Raw genomic sequence first — 16,572 nt, forward strand, 5'->3', positions numbered from 1 at the left:
ATGTATAAAACTAATTATATATCCATTTATATTCTACATGATTTTTTTGGGGGGATTGGGGAGGGAGGGGTGGGGGATGGGATCACGCTCAAACAAAATCAAACATGTGATTTTTCAAGTATGAGAATTATGTTTTATACACTTTATCACTCATTTTTTATTTTGTTTGGAAGATTAATATACACGAGTAATGTTACATACACCTCTTAAAACTTTCATTTCAAGTTTCCCTCCTAATGTGACAGCATCTAATTGGATTATTTAGTATTTAATTAAAAGTGTGTAAGGTCAGTCAATTCATGACGACATCCAATGAATATGAGACACATAATGAAAGACAATATTATGGGAAATTTTTGAAGGAGTAAATATCATTTTCCAATTTCCAATATACACACCCTTTGATTTAATTTGATGTTACATAGGCTACATTTAATTTTAGTAATTATTCTTCTTTTTTAATGACTAAAGAAATACGTAATTACAATCTAAATGTGTGAACAAAATAAATAATATTTTTATATAATAATTTACAAATCACATATAAAATATAAACTACATTACCCAAATTATGTGTAATAAATTTGACTGAGATGGTGATTAAATATTACTACGTATTAAAGTAGTAGTCTAGAACACTCTTCAATTAAATATTAATGAGAAGCTAAGTATGAAGTAATATTTTCTCTATATTTTATATTATTATTTAAGTCTGCCACTGCTATATTCCTTTTGTCAACTATCAACAACTGATTGGTTTGACTATGAATTTACAATGCATGTTTTACAATATAGTAATATATGTTAAGTAATATTAGAATTGTGTATAGGATAGGATTAATGAAATTTCAAATAGATTCTTCTATTGACTAATACCTGCAGGCCGGCCGCAGCAGACATCTTCAAATGCTGACAATTAAGGCAAACAAAAGAATACTACATAAGAAAAGGCAAAATTAAACCATCGATTTCATGCGACAAAACCATCTTTATCTTGCAACATTTTTTTTAATGACGAAGGGAAATTACCACCACGCCCGCACGTGCTTAACTCATCGATTCGGTAAACAGTATTTGGAAGAAGATATTAATATTTGAATTTCAGCAGCAATAATGTGGGAATTATGCTCAAAGTGTGTAGACCCCTTGTGCGCACTGACATTTGGCTCTGTTTGCTGATTTATTAATATAAGTCCCCGTGATTTACATCCTTCCAACTGACTCTGTTTGCTGAGTTATTGATATGAGTCATTCTGATTTACATCTTCTCAAATGCTCAGTTGGGGTCGGGGTGTGGAGAGTATTTGGAGTTGAGGATTCAACCCTCCTTTTAAAGAAGAAAATTACAACCACTATTAAATATGTACATTAAATGAATAATAGATTATGTTTTCGTATAATAACTCATAAATCAAATGCTCGATCAAAAAGTGTTAATAAAAATCGAATTAGTGACATTTTGAGACAGTAATCATATTCTACCCCTCAATTGCTATTTTGGAGTATATTTGTTTTTTGTTACTACAAAATATACTTTTGACTTCTCATAAAAGTTGTATGGTTAAAAAATAATAATAAAACAGGAAGCATGATTTAGTTGAACTTATAGGACACCATGTTACATATTGCCACGTGCAACTTATTAATTATAAGGGGAATAATTCAATATCATTTTATTGAAAATTAACATTAGCATGAGGAGTCATGTGATGTGGTCTTGTGTGGGGTCGATTGAGATCCAAATAAATTATTTGTACTCAAGAAATGTGAAAATTAATATCCTCCATAATATTTTTTGGGTGAAAAATTAAAATTAAAAAAAAAAATCAATTATTACTCGATGATGTGTATTGATTAAATAATACAATAAAATATTCATATAAAATTTATAAAAATAAGATTATTAGTTTGAGTTTTTTTTTAGAGGTTTCTGGATTCATGCTAGACAACAATGGTGCACACAAAGTGCACTATTTTCAAATTATTTTTTGCCTTTTTAGAAAACTCATTTTTTAAAAAAATAGTTGAACCACTTCCTCTCTTCTCTCACATCCACCTTAAAAAACAAAAAATGATGATGCTCTAAGGGCATCTTCAATATATAGGAAATTAGGAATTTTGTTATTCTATATTAGATTTTTCTTGACTAACTGGATCGAGTTCAAGATCCCCCAAGAGAAATTCATAGTGCCATTGAGGCGGATAAAGAATTGACGACGATAGCGCAATAGCGCCATTAGAGCCGGACACTAGTCTGGTCGGGTTATCCGTTTCCTTTTTACCAAATAAAAATTAAAAAATCGCAAACAACTAACGTTAACTGTTTGTCGATTATACCTTTCTCTTTTTTTCTTTTTCTTTTTTTCTTTTCTTATTTATGTAGCATCATTGAAGAATGAAGACGCACTAATAAAAACATACACACAATGCGCGTTTGATGCATGGTCACTATCCTGCATAGCTGCAATTACCTGATCTATTCATTGCTCTTTATCAACGTAGCTATATTATTTCAATGCACATTAATGCCATGCACCATGTCTTCATGCATGATTAGTGATTAATAATTGGAGTTTTAATAATGATCATACAGATCGAGAGAGGGTATTATTTTCGATAGAAAAAATTTGATCGATTTCTGATAAACTATTGATTGATTGATAGTTGATAACTTTTATAAAAATTAAAATCCTTTCGTAAGTATTATAAAGGACGTGATGCAATTGTTAGTGTTACAATATTTGGACAAATATTATCATCAATTCACTAGTTCATCATTTTAAAACGCAGTTGTTATATTATAGACCGCGGTGCATAATCGATTATGTACCGCGGCCCATATATGGCGCCGTTTCTTTAAGTAAAGAAACGACCCGCCGTTAGAGTTAACGGAGTCCGTTTGTTTGGTGTATTAAACACCAACTGACACTACAGTATATCCAAACCGACACTGCAGTTATATCAAAATGATACTATAGTTATAGTGAAATGAAACTGCAGTGTATATAAACTGAAACTGAATAACATTTCACATATTTGAGTGTATATTGTACAATGAAGCTGTAATTATATCAAAATGATCATGTAATTGTGTTTTAATAAAACTATAGTGTATATAAAATAAAATTAAATAACATTTTCACATATTTGAGTCTATAAAATATCGAATGAAACTATAGTTATATCGAAATGAAACTGTAGTTGTGTTCAACTGAAACTGCAGTGTATACAAAATGACACTGAATAACAGAGTTACTTTTTGTAAAAGGGTGCGAAACGGCGGAAATAAACACGGTTAATTTTCATTTAAAAAAAAAAAAAAAGACGCGCGGTGCATAATATAATTTGCCTTTAAAAAGGGTCAAGGTTTTACCAATCCAGTTAATCAAAACTAGGATAAATTAGAATTCGAGACACTTGTCAAATCCTATTTGACACCCCAATCTAGAGTTCAATATATAGCAATAAACACACCCAACACCCAACATGTGATGACAACTCCTAGCCTCCTAGTATTTTAATTTTTCTTGGTTTTCATTAATTCCACAAGATCAACACACTTTAAAAACCAACCAAACCCCAAACTAGTCTACTGGCCTCCAAATGTCGACCCTCGATTGGTCTATACACCTTGCTCACAACACTGCACCCCGTGACTGTTAACAAATTAAAACTTATTAACTTATTTTGAATTGGTAGACCAGTTCAGTTGTGCTCAGAAATAATATTTGTCTCTATAGTATTCATGAGTGATAACAAAAGTATGCAAAATTACAATGTTCATCTCCACAAAATACATTTAATTTGTTCCTCTCTTGCTTCTCAATCCGAAATTTGTTCCCCTGGGGTTCATATATAGGGCAAAAAGTTCAACTCTTAGAAATACATTTAGAGGAAAAAAAAATCTTGATATCTCGTTGAAACAAAAGCTATATTGCTGCATGTAGTAGGGAGATATATATATATATACACCACGAGGGTGTGTTCATAATTTGGTCTTTTCATCCGGGCGCCAAAAGCCTTTCTTGCCAACGAGAAACTGTTGTTGCTTTACGGTTACTGACCAATGAAGTGAGCGCAGAATTGGAGTGAGCTTGTTAAGCATATCCATGGTGTCGTGAACTAAAAGAACGCCACCCGGTCTCAAGATTCTGTCCACCTCCACCGCCATGTCTATTATGTCGCATCTGAAAGGGAAAATGAAAACAATAAATGAAGCATTCTAATCGTAGAACAAGATATAGTTCTCACCAGATTGAGTTTAAAATAGGAGGCAATGATGATAACTTTACATACCTTTGAGCTAACTTTTCGAAGAGTAAACTGGCCTGTAGAAGATCATATGTGCGGGGATAGGTATTGAAGGACTCACACCAGTCGTGATATACTCCAATCAATCCTCGATCGAATATAACAGGTAAAGTATCTGGCTCGCTGATGGGAATCACGTTCATTACCCATACAGGCTGGTCGATTAATGCTGCAGCAAACCTGTGATCACTAGCACAATTAGCATCACAAGTAACAAAATGTATATATACATACGCTTTTGTAGATATATATGGCTATCTATATATGTATCTATCTTACCCTCCATAGCCAGCATTCATATCCATCACATTCCTAATGCCCGACCAATTTATTTCAAGGCCTCCTAGGTAAACGTCAGAGAGAAGTGAAGCCCAGTGTTTGGTATCCCGATTGAAAGCTTCTTCATCGTCACCATTACCTACTAACGAGAGGCTTGGAGGTCTGCTGCTAAGCCTCTCGGGCCAGGGTTCAGGCCACTCGTACGAATTTCCATTGCTCGACACTGGAAGCTGTGAAAGACAGCTGTCAAGACGGGCGTACCTAGTCGATAGATACAATATGAACAATCAATCAATGGCAGATTAAAAACGGGAATTTGGTAATTGCCATCAAAATACTTTATGCATACCATGAACTATTTGGCCTAATGGTCTGATCACAAAGAGGCGGGTTATTTTCTTTACGTTTCTTGTAACATGAAGGCGAAATAGGCTTCTGATATATAACCATCCCGATTGAAGTAGCTTTATCGTAGGTCTTCTTCACAACCTTCCAACATATTGATTTGGTCAGCGAAACCATGGCTGCAAAGGAAATGATTGGTTTGTCAGCTGAAAATATAAAACTCGAGGAATATTATCACTGCTGGAAGTTATGGAATTTACGACCACCTAAAAGTGATCTTAAATCAAGTCAAAAGCCTTGTTCCGACCACTTTTAGTATCCGGAAAAACCTTTATTGCTATTTCCGACCACTTTTTACTTTCGACTTGATTCAAGATCACTTTCAGATGGTCGGAAATTTCATAATTTCCAGCAGTGTATTGTTCTACAAATGCAGAAAACGAGCAGACAAGCAACAAGTAGTCATCAAAACCTTCCCAGACTTTACGATCTCTTTCATCGTCCCGGTATACTGGAGTGGCAGACCAAATGAAAAACCCACCGGGCCTGAGAATTCTATTTAGTTCCATCAACGGTCTCCCCCCTGCAATTCGTTTAACGCCCGATTAATTACACACCGAAATTCTATGAAACAATTCAAGACTGACATCTCTCGGTACCATCAGCATCCCAGTGAACCCTGCAACGAGCACAATGAATCAAGTCATACACGTTATCCGGAAACGCCAGCTTCTGAGTTCCAATGACCGAGAGGGTGGCGGGGATTCCCCGTTCAAGCGCAAACTGTATCTGAGCCTCGTGCTCGTCCTTGGGTGCGAATGACATAGTAACAACGTTCTTATCGAGCAAAAACCCACCAAACGTAGCAACACCACACCCGACATCAAGAACGACCCTCGTGTGCTTTCCCCATTCTATTACTGGCAAAGCCTGGATAACGAAAACCAGCATAAACAGATAAGAACACAACCACGCTAAATCACAATCATAACAAACTAGGAATTGAACGACAAGTCGACATGTGCTACCTTCTCTATAGATTCGACATAGTGGCTCACCCCCTCCTTGAACTGCGTCCCCCCGCCGGGAAAGACAAAATAATCCCCAGATTTCACCACCCACCTCTGGTCCTTTTTGTACTCGACAAGCCTAGGATGCGGCACATTGTTATACCATATCTGTGGATAATTAAAGCCATGTTTTTACACAGATCAGACTTCCATGTTCTGAGACTCAAAATGCTATTAATTTGCATGAAATCTCTGACTGTAAAAAGTAAAAACTTTAAAATATTCATCTACAATAGATATAAAACACTAGCATAGATGAAATTATGTAACCACTAAGAACTACTCAACTATAAACTACCACCAAAATCTCCTATGAGCCCGTCTTACGGATTATCATAAGTATTACACTTTCCTAAATATATAAGTATTACAATTTTCTTCATAAGTAACTCTTAGCTTCAACCCCAAATACTATATTTTCATCAAAAGTATGGTATTTTTCCTCCATGACCTTTGGTCTGGCTCTGATACCAAATTGAAGCATGTGTTCCATCTCAACTAAAAACATACTGATAGTTGGATTGCACATTAATGGTTATATGCTCAACAAGGATCAATTTATTCATGATTATTATTCATACTCACTATAAACTACCAGTCTACTGTCTACCACTAAACTAAGAGTGAATTGTGACAAGTTGATTTAGCTAATGGTGAATTAATGGAGTTTAATTAGGTAAAAATGAAGACTTTAATTACTAGTGAGCATTAAGTAAATTTGCAGATAAAGTGTACTATATATGTTCAATTCTTAGTTCTTACCACCGAAAAGATAACAGTCTCACCATGTCCCGACTCTTGGGCCAGGCCACCGGAGCCCGGTAACCCGCCGGAAGGGGAACCAAACACCTCGGAGGCGGGTCGGGGCAGTGGCGCTCCCGGTGCTCCATATGCCTCCTGGACTTCAATGCGCTTATGGCTTTCCAATTATCGAGGCAGGGTATGAAGTCTACTGCCGCCGGATCACGATCATCACAAACCTTCCACCGAATCGAATCCGACTCAGCCCCGCCACCGCCGCTGCCGGCTGCAGGCGGAGGGGGAGGAGAGAGAGTTGAAACTGGGTTGGGAACATGAAGCTGAGGTTTAGCGATGTCGGCGGCGAGGTCGAGAGGGGATTTCTGGGAGTTGGAAATGAGGAGAAAAGTGAGGACGAAAAGGAGGAGGAAAAGGGAGAGAATGAATGGGAATTTCCTTTCCTTGAAGAGATCTCGAAGTGATGGCGTTGAAGTTGCCATTTCTGGGCACAATAATCAATCTGGGAACTGGGAATGAAGCTCTGAGCTCCCTTTCTTCAACTTTAATTAGTTCATAAAAAGTACAGACATCGTTAAAGAAACAGTAGCTCCAAGTGTGAATACGTACATGGTAGAATGATACTCAATTACTGATCGATCAAACGGAATTAAATGTGAAAAGAGTAGGGAGAGAGAGAATAAGAGAGAGAGAGTCAAATGCCATTGAAGAACGAATCTGAGAATCTGAAGGGGTAGATTTGGAGCGAGCGGTGCCCGTGGATAATATTATAATCCGTATTTACGGATTCCCAGGAAAACAAAATCCCAAAATGATATACGGAATCCCATGAAAAATGTTTCGTTATTTCCGTTTTTACTGACGTGGTAATTATTATTCTATTAAAAGATACGGAGTATTAATGTTTTAAAGTTCTTTAAATAATTTTAAATAAAATAAAGAATAGAAGTGAGAGAGTGTCCGCATGAGTTTAGTTCAATGGTTCAGTATGTAATATTTGGGAGAAAAGAAAAGATAAGTGAAGGAGTTGGGTTTTTTCTTTTGACCTTGTTTGATAAATGGTTGTTAGATGATAGTTGTTAACTGATTGGGTTAGAAGGTATAACATTATTGTAGAAAGGTGTTCGATAAATTAGATGTTAGCTTATAACTTTTTTAACCAAGTCAAACAATTAATAATGGTCAAATAAGCCACTAATTATTTTACTAAACAGGGCCTATAAGCCACTAACTATTTTACCAAACTGGGCTTATAAATATTTTAATAGTGTATCATCACGTTAACAGGAACGAAACATAAAGATTCAATACCATCCCCACCGAGACTCAAACACATGATCTTTTTATTTAGGAGAGCCACCACTAGACCACAAATTTTTGTAATTTTTTAGTTAGATGATTCAATTGTAATTTTTGACTTTGTTCCATTCCATTTTAAAGATTTGCTAACCTATATGATAAATGTTGTAAAAATATACAACAATTTTTAGATTTAGTTTAACTTGACCCAAAAAATAATAATAATAACAATCGTAATTGATATTAGGGAAAACTGTCCAATTAGTTCCTAAGTTATTCAAATAGTGTAATTAGGACCCCTAAGTAAAAAAAGTTTCATTCAGATCCTCTAACACTATAAAATTGTTCAATTGAGTTCAAATCAACTTGTATAACAGGTTAAGTCTTCCAAAACTTGGCATGTGTCACTTTTAAAATGATTTTTTTTTTTCTTTAAAAACTTTCTATTTATTTATTAAATTATTAAAAAAGAAAGAGTTTCAGCAACGACTTTTGAATATGAGGTCCAGATCTGGATCTCAAACAACCTGAAACGAGGGTGGCGACCATAGCTGTCCCGGGCCATCCCCAAACAGCTATGACTGTCTAAACAAAAATAAAAAATAAAAATCGATAACCATGGGCAATTTTTTTTTTTAAACGGCTATGGACTACCCCTGGACAGCCATGGCAGTCCATGGCCATTTGGAACAAGGCCGCCGACCTCGTTCCAGACTGTTTGAGGTCCAGATCTGGACCTCATGTTTGACAGTCGTGGCTATCCAGCGCAGCTATCCTCGCCGAACATCCGGTAGTTGAAACTCTTTTTTTTTTAATAATTTAAAGAATAAAAATAAAAATTGACACGTGTCAACTGTCAAGTTTGGGAAGACTTAACATGCTATATAAGTTGATTTAGACTCAATTAAACAATTTTATAAGTTTAAGGGATCTGAATGAAGTTTTTTTTTTTTTTTTTTTTTTTTTTTTTTTTTTTTTTTTTTTTTTACTTAGGAAACCTAATTGCTCTATCCAAATGACTTAGGGGACGAATTTAACACTTCTCCCTTATATTATAAAATGTTTTATATTGAGATTTGAACTTTTGTACTAAACTAGTCTAATGAATAATTCATATATTTAATACATGAATTTTACTAAATTAGCTTTCAATCTATATTCCATCACTTTTATTCCCTAATATGACAAATTGACAATAAATGATAAGTTGTCTTCATTCTATGGATTCTAAGAAAAATGTTAAAATCAAAATTGTGATTTTTGAGTGAGGTAGTATTACTTGGGAGTCCAGATAGTACTTTCCTTATTAATATTATATTGAGAGTTAATTCCACCAGAGGTCCTTGTGTTCGGTGACAATTCCAAATTTAGTCTCAGACTATTGTTTTTGCCATTTAATATCTCATACTATTATTTTTTGGACACTTTTAGTCATTCTCATGAATTTTTCTATTTTTAGTAATGACATTTTTGTTTCTTCATATTTTTCTTTTGTTATTTTTTGGGTTTCAACCGATTTAATTGTTTTAGAACTTTACTAAAAATCGGTTAAAAAATATGGTCACTAAAAACAAGAGGTTACCTAAAGTTCTAAACTAATTAAATCGGAAAAATAACATAAGAAAAATATGAAAAAGTCATGAGAAAGACTAAAAGTGTTTAAAAAATAATAATCTGAATTGTTAAATGGCAAAAACGATAACCTGAAATTTGAAATTGCCACAAAAATAAAGAAATTCTGGTGGAATTAACTTGTATAATTGAGTACGTAGTACGGTATTAGTAGAATTTGCCCACTAAGTTAATTTTACTCAAAGATGTTAGAGCTATTAATTTTTATCCACAGAACTTTATTTAGTGTACTAGCTAAGTTAATTTTAGTCAAAGATGTTAGAGCTATAAATTTTTACTAAACAATAAAAAAAGCGTCAACACTGCTGCTAAGCTCATTCTAATACATGCAAAAAAAGACAACGTACAAGGTTGAAATCAACCGCGACAACAAGAAACGCCCACCGTGGGGCTCGAACCCACGACCACAAGGTTAAGAGCCTTGCGCTCTACCAACTGAGCTAGACAGGCTTATTGGTAATCGATTACTACAAATAATATGTCATTACTTTATTCATTTTAATTTTTATTAAAAAATAAACTACGTCGACAGCAGGATTCGAACCTGCGCAGGCAAAGCCCAATAGATTTCGAGTCTATCTCCTTAACCACTCGGACATATCGACAAGTTGGCACTCGTGTCTGCTAATTTCAATCTAATATTATAAAGACAACCTGCAAAGGTTAAAACAACCAGCAAACGCCCACCGTGGGGCTCGAACCCACGACCACAATCACAGAAAAGTCTACTCTAATCTCTCATTTAAAAAGGTGAGTGGAAAACCCATTATGTGTTTGGGTACGCGTATTGCCTAAGTCATTAAGCCTGCCATTAGACTATTGACCCCATCACTTCAATCCATCGCTCATTGCCCATGCGGACTTGACTTTCAATCACGGAGACTTAGTAAAATTTGGACATATTATGAGTAAAAATTTATATTTAGATTTTAAGATATTTATAATTTAGTCCTTAAAATTTTAAAGTAAATAAATACTTATAAAGTTAAATTGATATGAAGTTGCCAAATACATTATGGTCAAGCGGTATAAAGTGACTATTACAATTGGGAAGTCATGACAGTATTGATTCGTTGGGCTTTAGTATGTTGAGAAGTATATGAACAGATACTACATGTAACATAGTCAATAATATAAAAAAAAAAATTGATATGAAATTTTTTGATGTAAGAATTTAAGTATGTCATTAATTCATATTGTGTATTTAAAAAAAAAAGTTATTAATAATATGACAACATAAAGAAGCTTTTATTATTTCATAGTATTCCATCATAGGTATCCCTTCAAAATAGCATATAGCTATATTTTACAATTTACAAACACGTGTATATAATGTAATACAATAAATTTTTTGATAAGTATTATACATTCAATAATCCTTGCAACCATTTAAACCAATCAATACATATGCATCAATAGCAACTAACTTTAATCAATTATACTGTCCCTACATATTAGGGATCAAATACCTTAAAAAATCCCTATAACTTATACTTGAACAAATCTTAGTACTAGTTTTTTTTTTTGTTTTTGTTTTTTTTTTTTTGGGCTTTTGACCGTCCAAATAGGAGAAAGGAGAGAGATGAAAGGAGGAGAAAAGAAAAAGTTTCACGCGCCCAGTTGGTGCGTGTCGGCGCGGCAATGCATCTCACGCACTATTTGTGCGTCTTTTTCCGCAAAGATGAGGCCCACAAAATTTTTAACCATGCAAGAGAAAAAATTATCTAAAAACCCACCCCTCCATTTGTCCCCCCCCCCCCCCCCCCCCCCACCACTCTCAAGTTTTTATTTATGACAAAATCATAAAAGACTACAAATGTGTTTGCTCCTAATATAAATTAATTTAATAATCATTATGTTGTTGGTAATAAGGAAAGCACACAACCACTTACTAGGGGTGTACTTGAATAAATCATGCTTCTACGTATTACTTTACAAATCATATAAAAAATATAAATCGCGCTAAAAAAAAGACTTATTGTACTTTACAAAATCTTAGAATAGCTGGATAGCTGGACATTATATTTTTTGTTAAGAAGAGAAACTTGTAATTATTATTTGAGGGTAGGCATTGACTAAATTTCATTAATGTGTAATAACTTGTAAACCACACAAAAAATATAAATATCACTAGAAAACCTTACATGACGAGTTCGGTCGAAAAATTGAGGGTAAGTGTTCTTCAATGGTCAAAGTAGAGGGGTGTTCTTGCAAAATTATCCACTATGAATTAATGAATAATATTCGTACGAAATAAAATAATAAAAATTGGAATTAAAAATTAAAGGAAAAAAGGTTTTTCACTTTAAGACGGGGAAATGACGATGGTGATGGAGTCGTTCAACACGGCGAGCGAGTTCGGTACTGTTCATTTCCGTTAAAATTCAGTCCTCTTTTTTGGATCTTCGCCGTCCCGGAATTCTTCCCGACGATCTCGCGGCGCCAAACAACTCTTCCTCCGTCCTTACCGCCGGCGACTTCTGAGATCTGTAAGTAGATTGCACTATTTCACCGACAATTTAATGAGTGATGTAATGTTAGAACTCGATTCATTAAATTTGGAAGATTTGGAGTATAATTTCTTCGTTTATTGATATTTTCCGTGGATAAGGAAGTGAGAAAATTTAATACAATATTTAAAACGTGCTGTTATTCCTGTTAATGTTATCGGCGGAAGTTTATTGTTGTCTACAGCTCTGGCGTTTATATGTAATGTAATGGAATTAAGTTTGAAGGTTAGTTATCGTTTCCTTTATGACAGTAAATGCGAGTGTCGTTTAGGAAAATTTGCAGTAAACAAGGTGGGAATTTTCGCTGTTTTGCAGTCATTTGGTTGAATAATTTCATGTTGAAGCTAGCACTTTACTAACTGTTTGAGGAAACACTGTTTGTAGAAGCATTTGGAGCGTTTTGGAAAGCTTATTTAATTAGATTATAGATAGATTGCCTTCTATGTTTACAACACCTTTTAGTTTATTTAAGCTAATAAGCCATAAGTGAATTGGACTAAGGGAAATTGTTTATCATAATCTATAATCATAAGTTCTACCAGTCAGGCACATAATTGATTTCAATAAATTGTTTTACTTTGTGGTTATTTGCACAGGACGTCCTTTTTGGGTCATCTCTGATTGATTTTGTTTTGATGAGCTCTGAGTGTTGTGTTGCAATGAGCTTTTCACATACAACATGAAGATGGACAAGAAAATGATGTTGAAGCACATTTTTGCCTATAACTAGTAAGTTTCTGCAAAAATGGTGCTCAGCAGCATTGCCGAATTTCTTGCTGCTGCAGAAGCTCGTTTCTCAACTTCAAAGACCAATAATGGTCCTTTTGTATCATCAGCTTTGCCACCATTGTCAGGTTCACTCCATGGATATAAGATTCCTAGCATAAGTCAGAAGAATGCATTACGACTCTCCTCTTCCATTTCCCTGCAAGATTTTTCCGCATTTCACCCACGTGATCCAGAGGATGGTGATCCTAATCCTGGAGCAACGAGAAATTCAACTGATGCAAGAAGGGCTAACTTTTTTTTGAGAAAAACTGATGGATCAAGTTTTTCAAAGGATAAGGGATCTCCAGGACTCCCTTCTACACGCAAGAAATGGAGGCGAGTTATTCTGGTTATCCTCTGCCTGTTGTTTGCTTCTGTGTTGTGTGCTTCACTGTTTTATTATTTTAATTTATCCGAAGGTGCTTCCAAGTTCTATGTTGTGCTTGATTGTGGTAGCACTGGGACTCGTGTTTATGTATATCAAGCGTCGATTACCCACAAAAATAACGACAACCTACCTATATCATTGAGATCAATTCCAGGAGATTTGCAGAGAAAACCAAAATCTCAGAGTGGACGGGCTTATAACCGAATGGAAACTGAACCTGGATTGGACAAATTGGTGCGTAATATATCTGGCTTGAGGACAGCAATCAAACCACTAATACGATGGGCTGAGAAACAAATCCCCAGGCATGCGCATAAGACTACCTCCCTATTCCTTTATGCAACAGCTGGGGTTCGTAGGTTGCCAAGTTCGGACTCAGAATGGCTTCTTGATAATGCCTGGTCCATTCTGAAATATTCCCCTTTTTTATGCAACAGAGAGTGGGTCAAAACTATATCTGGAAATGATGAAGCTTTTTATGGTTGGATAGCTTTGAATTATCACAATGATGTCTTGGGGTCTAGACCTACAAAGGAAACATTTGGTGCACTGGACATGGGTGGCTCATCACTCCAGGTTACTTTTGAGAGTAAGGAAATTGCCAATGAAGAAACTACCTTAAATCTGAGCATTGGTCCTGTTAACCATCGCCTTACTGCCTATTCCTTGCCGGGATATGGCCTGAATGATGCTTTTGACAAGTCTGTCTCTCATCTTCTCAGTAGGCTTCCTAAGTTGAGCGAAGCTGATATGGTGAATGGGAACATTGAGATAAAGCATCCTTGTTTGCACTCTGGTTACAAAGAGCAATACATATGTTCTGATTGTGCTTCCCATCATCAAAAAATGAAAAACCCTTCCATTGTAAAAAGATTAGTTATTAAGGGGGGAAAACCTGGAGTTCCCATTCAGCTTATTGGAGCTCCAAAATGGGATGAATGCAATGCACTTGCAAGAGCTGCAGTCAATTTGTCTGAATGGTCTGACCAAAATCCTACACTTGATTGTGAAGTGCAGCCATGTGCTCTTGCAAAGACTGACCCCTATCCTAGTGGCAAATTTTATGCTATATCTGGTTTCTATGTTGTCTATCGATTTTTCAACTTGACTTCTGATGCCACACTAGACGATGTATTAGAGAAGGGTCAAAAGTTTTGTGAGAAGACTTGGGATGTTGCAAAGAATAGTGTTGTGCCCCAGCCTTTTATAGAACAGTATTGCTTCAGGGCACCGTATATAGTGTTTTTATTGAGAGAAGGGTTGCATATCATTGACAGTAATGTAATTATTGGCTCTGGAAGTTTTACTTGGACACTTGGAGTTGCTCTTCTGGAAGCTGGAAAGGGAGTTTCAATGAGGTTGGCCTTTCAGAGGTATAACATATTACAGAGGAAGATGAGCCCAACTATTCTCATAGCCATTCTGTTTGCCTCATTGGCTGTTCTACTCTGTGTATTATCATTTGTTGGCAAGTGGATACCCAAGTTCATCCGCAGGTCCTATCTTCCCCTTTTCAGAAATAATGCTTCCCCTACAACATCTATTATCAATGTTCCAAATCCTTTCCGGCTCCAACGTTGGAGTCCAATCAATACTGGTACTTACTTCTACAAACCTCCGACTTGTGCCCTACTTTATGAAATTATGAAAAGCCTATGTTTATATTCCATTGTCCTAACAATTTGAAGGAAAAAAATACCATCTATTTTGCTACATGAGCATTTGGTGGGTTCATTTTCATGGATAAGTGTCTGTGTATTGGCTCAGCAAGCTTTCCATGAGGTGTGATGTCAATCAACTGACTAATGATTTAGAGTAATTAGTATTTCAATTTGTCATACCTGGACCCCAGATAAGTTTACAGGAAAAACTTTTATTGTTAAGGGATTTTTCTACCCTTTAATTTCATTATGCTTCCCAAAGACCTCATCTTATTGTATTCCCAAGCCAAACAATGATGAACTTGGCTGCTCCAATTAGGATAAGGTCTCATATTCTCTTCTTTGGCATATAGAAGTTAAAGTTCTAAATTTCTACCATTAGTTGACAAACTCTCGTGGCTGCCCTACATCTTTAAATCTGGTGACATGGTCAATCTCTTTTTGATGCCTCAAAACAGCTGAATGACTCCAGCTCAATCTCTTATTGGTTTAGTATCATTGAAAACTATTGTGGGTGCAATCATAATGTCAGTAACCCGATAAAGTTGAACCCTTTGCTGTGCTTCATGTAAAATTAATGCTCTCATTCATATGGTACCTATATGGTATTCCTGATTAATTGTATTTTCTTGTCTTAAAACACCGTGTTTGTTGTTGGTGTAATGTCGTTTACATCATCATTTCATTTTGTGTTGTTTCAGGGGAGGGAAAAGTGAAAATGCCACTCAGTCCAACGATTGCAGATACACAACGGAGATCATTTGACACTGCATTTGGTTTCAGGGGAAATAATAACCACCCCGGTGAATCTTCCCTGTACCCGTCATCTAGTAATGTAGCACATAGTTATTCATCAAGCAACTTGGGGCAGATGCAGTTTGATAATAGTAACAATATGGGTTCATTCTGGTCCTCACATAGAAGCCAACGACTTCAGAGCAGGAGATCACAATCTCGAGAAGACCTTAATTCTCCATTAGCTGAGGTGCAAATGTTCAAGATCTAAAGAACAATCCTTTTTTCTGGTTTTTAACAATTCCTCACTGCCACAAACAGAAACTGGATCTTAGAACATGAAGCCTCTCATTGCTCCCTTGCACAGAGAGGGTGCAACGTAGCTATGTAACAACTCTGGTCAGCTGAATGATGAAAGAAGGGATAGTTCCAGACTGAGAAAATTCGTCGATAAAGCTGAGAACTGACTTGGTTGACAGTGGCATTGAAACAGCAGAGGAAACCTGTACAGTGTAAGGATTGGAGAAAGACATGATCTCAACGGGAAGGAAATCGAGAGATGAGTATCTGAACATTATTCAGAAGCGCATTGCCACGCCTGTTATGACTGTTTGATCCTTTCACTAATTCGGATAGCTCATAGCTGGCCTGAAATCTTGATAGCAAACTTGTGTTGTTGATTACTTTCTCCCTCAAAAATTTTGGAGGAAACTCACTGTATTATGTCAGATTTTAGATTAACTCGTTCTGATTATAGCATCATCGTTCATGTTTGTGCAGAAAAATGAGTTATTAGCAAATGTCTTAGTATCATGAGA

The 16,572-nt window shown here is 35.7% G+C and overlaps 2 protein-coding genes and 2 non-coding genes across 5 annotated transcripts; 1 reads left to right on the forward strand and 3 right to left on the reverse strand.

Annotated features, from left to right (window-relative positions):
- Window positions 1-3,674: 3,674 nt before the first annotated feature.
- Window positions 3,675-7,506, reverse strand: LOC109186924 (probable methyltransferase PMT23). Its single transcript, XM_019337118.1, has 8 exons — window positions 6,791-7,506; window positions 5,964-6,113; window positions 5,595-5,865; window positions 5,408-5,518; window positions 4,940-5,114; window positions 4,591-4,851; window positions 4,297-4,491; window positions 3,675-4,187 (listed from the first exon to the last, which is right to left on the reverse strand). The coding sequence occupies exons 1-8, from the start codon at window positions 7,241-7,243 to the stop codon at window positions 3,986-3,988; spliced, it is 1,818 nt and encodes a 605-aa protein (XP_019192663.1). The 5' UTR covers window positions 7,244-7,506; the 3' UTR covers window positions 3,675-3,985.
- Window positions 7,507-10,069: 2,563 nt separating this feature from the next.
- TRNAK-CUU lies at window positions 10,070-10,142 on the reverse strand. The gene has a single exon. It is a non-coding gene; the product is annotated as a tRNA-Lys (tRNA).
- A 73-nt stretch (window positions 10,143-10,215) lies between these two features.
- On the reverse strand, window positions 10,216-10,297 carry TRNAS-CGA. Its single transcript has one exon. It is a non-coding gene; the product is annotated as a tRNA-Ser (tRNA).
- A 1,702-nt stretch (window positions 10,298-11,999) lies between these two features.
- Window positions 12,000-16,539, forward strand: LOC109186806 (probable apyrase 7). Of its 2 annotated transcripts, XM_019336958.1 has the most exons (4): window positions 12,000-12,181; window positions 12,799-12,801; window positions 12,843-14,955; window positions 15,721-16,539. In XM_019336958.1, the coding sequence occupies exons 3-4, from the start codon at window positions 12,948-12,950 to the stop codon at window positions 16,023-16,025; spliced, it is 2,313 nt and encodes a 770-aa protein (XP_019192503.1). In that variant the 5' UTR covers window positions 12,000-12,181; window positions 12,799-12,801; window positions 12,843-12,947; the 3' UTR covers window positions 16,026-16,539. The 2 variants fall into 2 exon arrangements, with proteins under 2 accessions (XP_019192503.1, XP_019192504.1); XM_019336959.1 differs by lacking the exons at window positions 12,000-12,181; window positions 12,799-12,801 and having other exon boundaries at window positions 12,827-14,955.
- Window positions 16,540-16,572: the final 33 nt, after the last annotated feature.

The sequence above is a fragment of the Ipomoea nil genome, unplaced genomic scaffold (genome assembly GCF_001879475.1).
Source record: "Ipomoea nil cultivar Tokyo-kokei standard unplaced genomic scaffold, Asagao_1.1 scaffold1407, whole genome shotgun sequence".
NCBI classification, from domain to species: Eukaryota; Viridiplantae; Streptophyta; class Magnoliopsida; order Solanales; family Convolvulaceae; genus Ipomoea; species Ipomoea nil.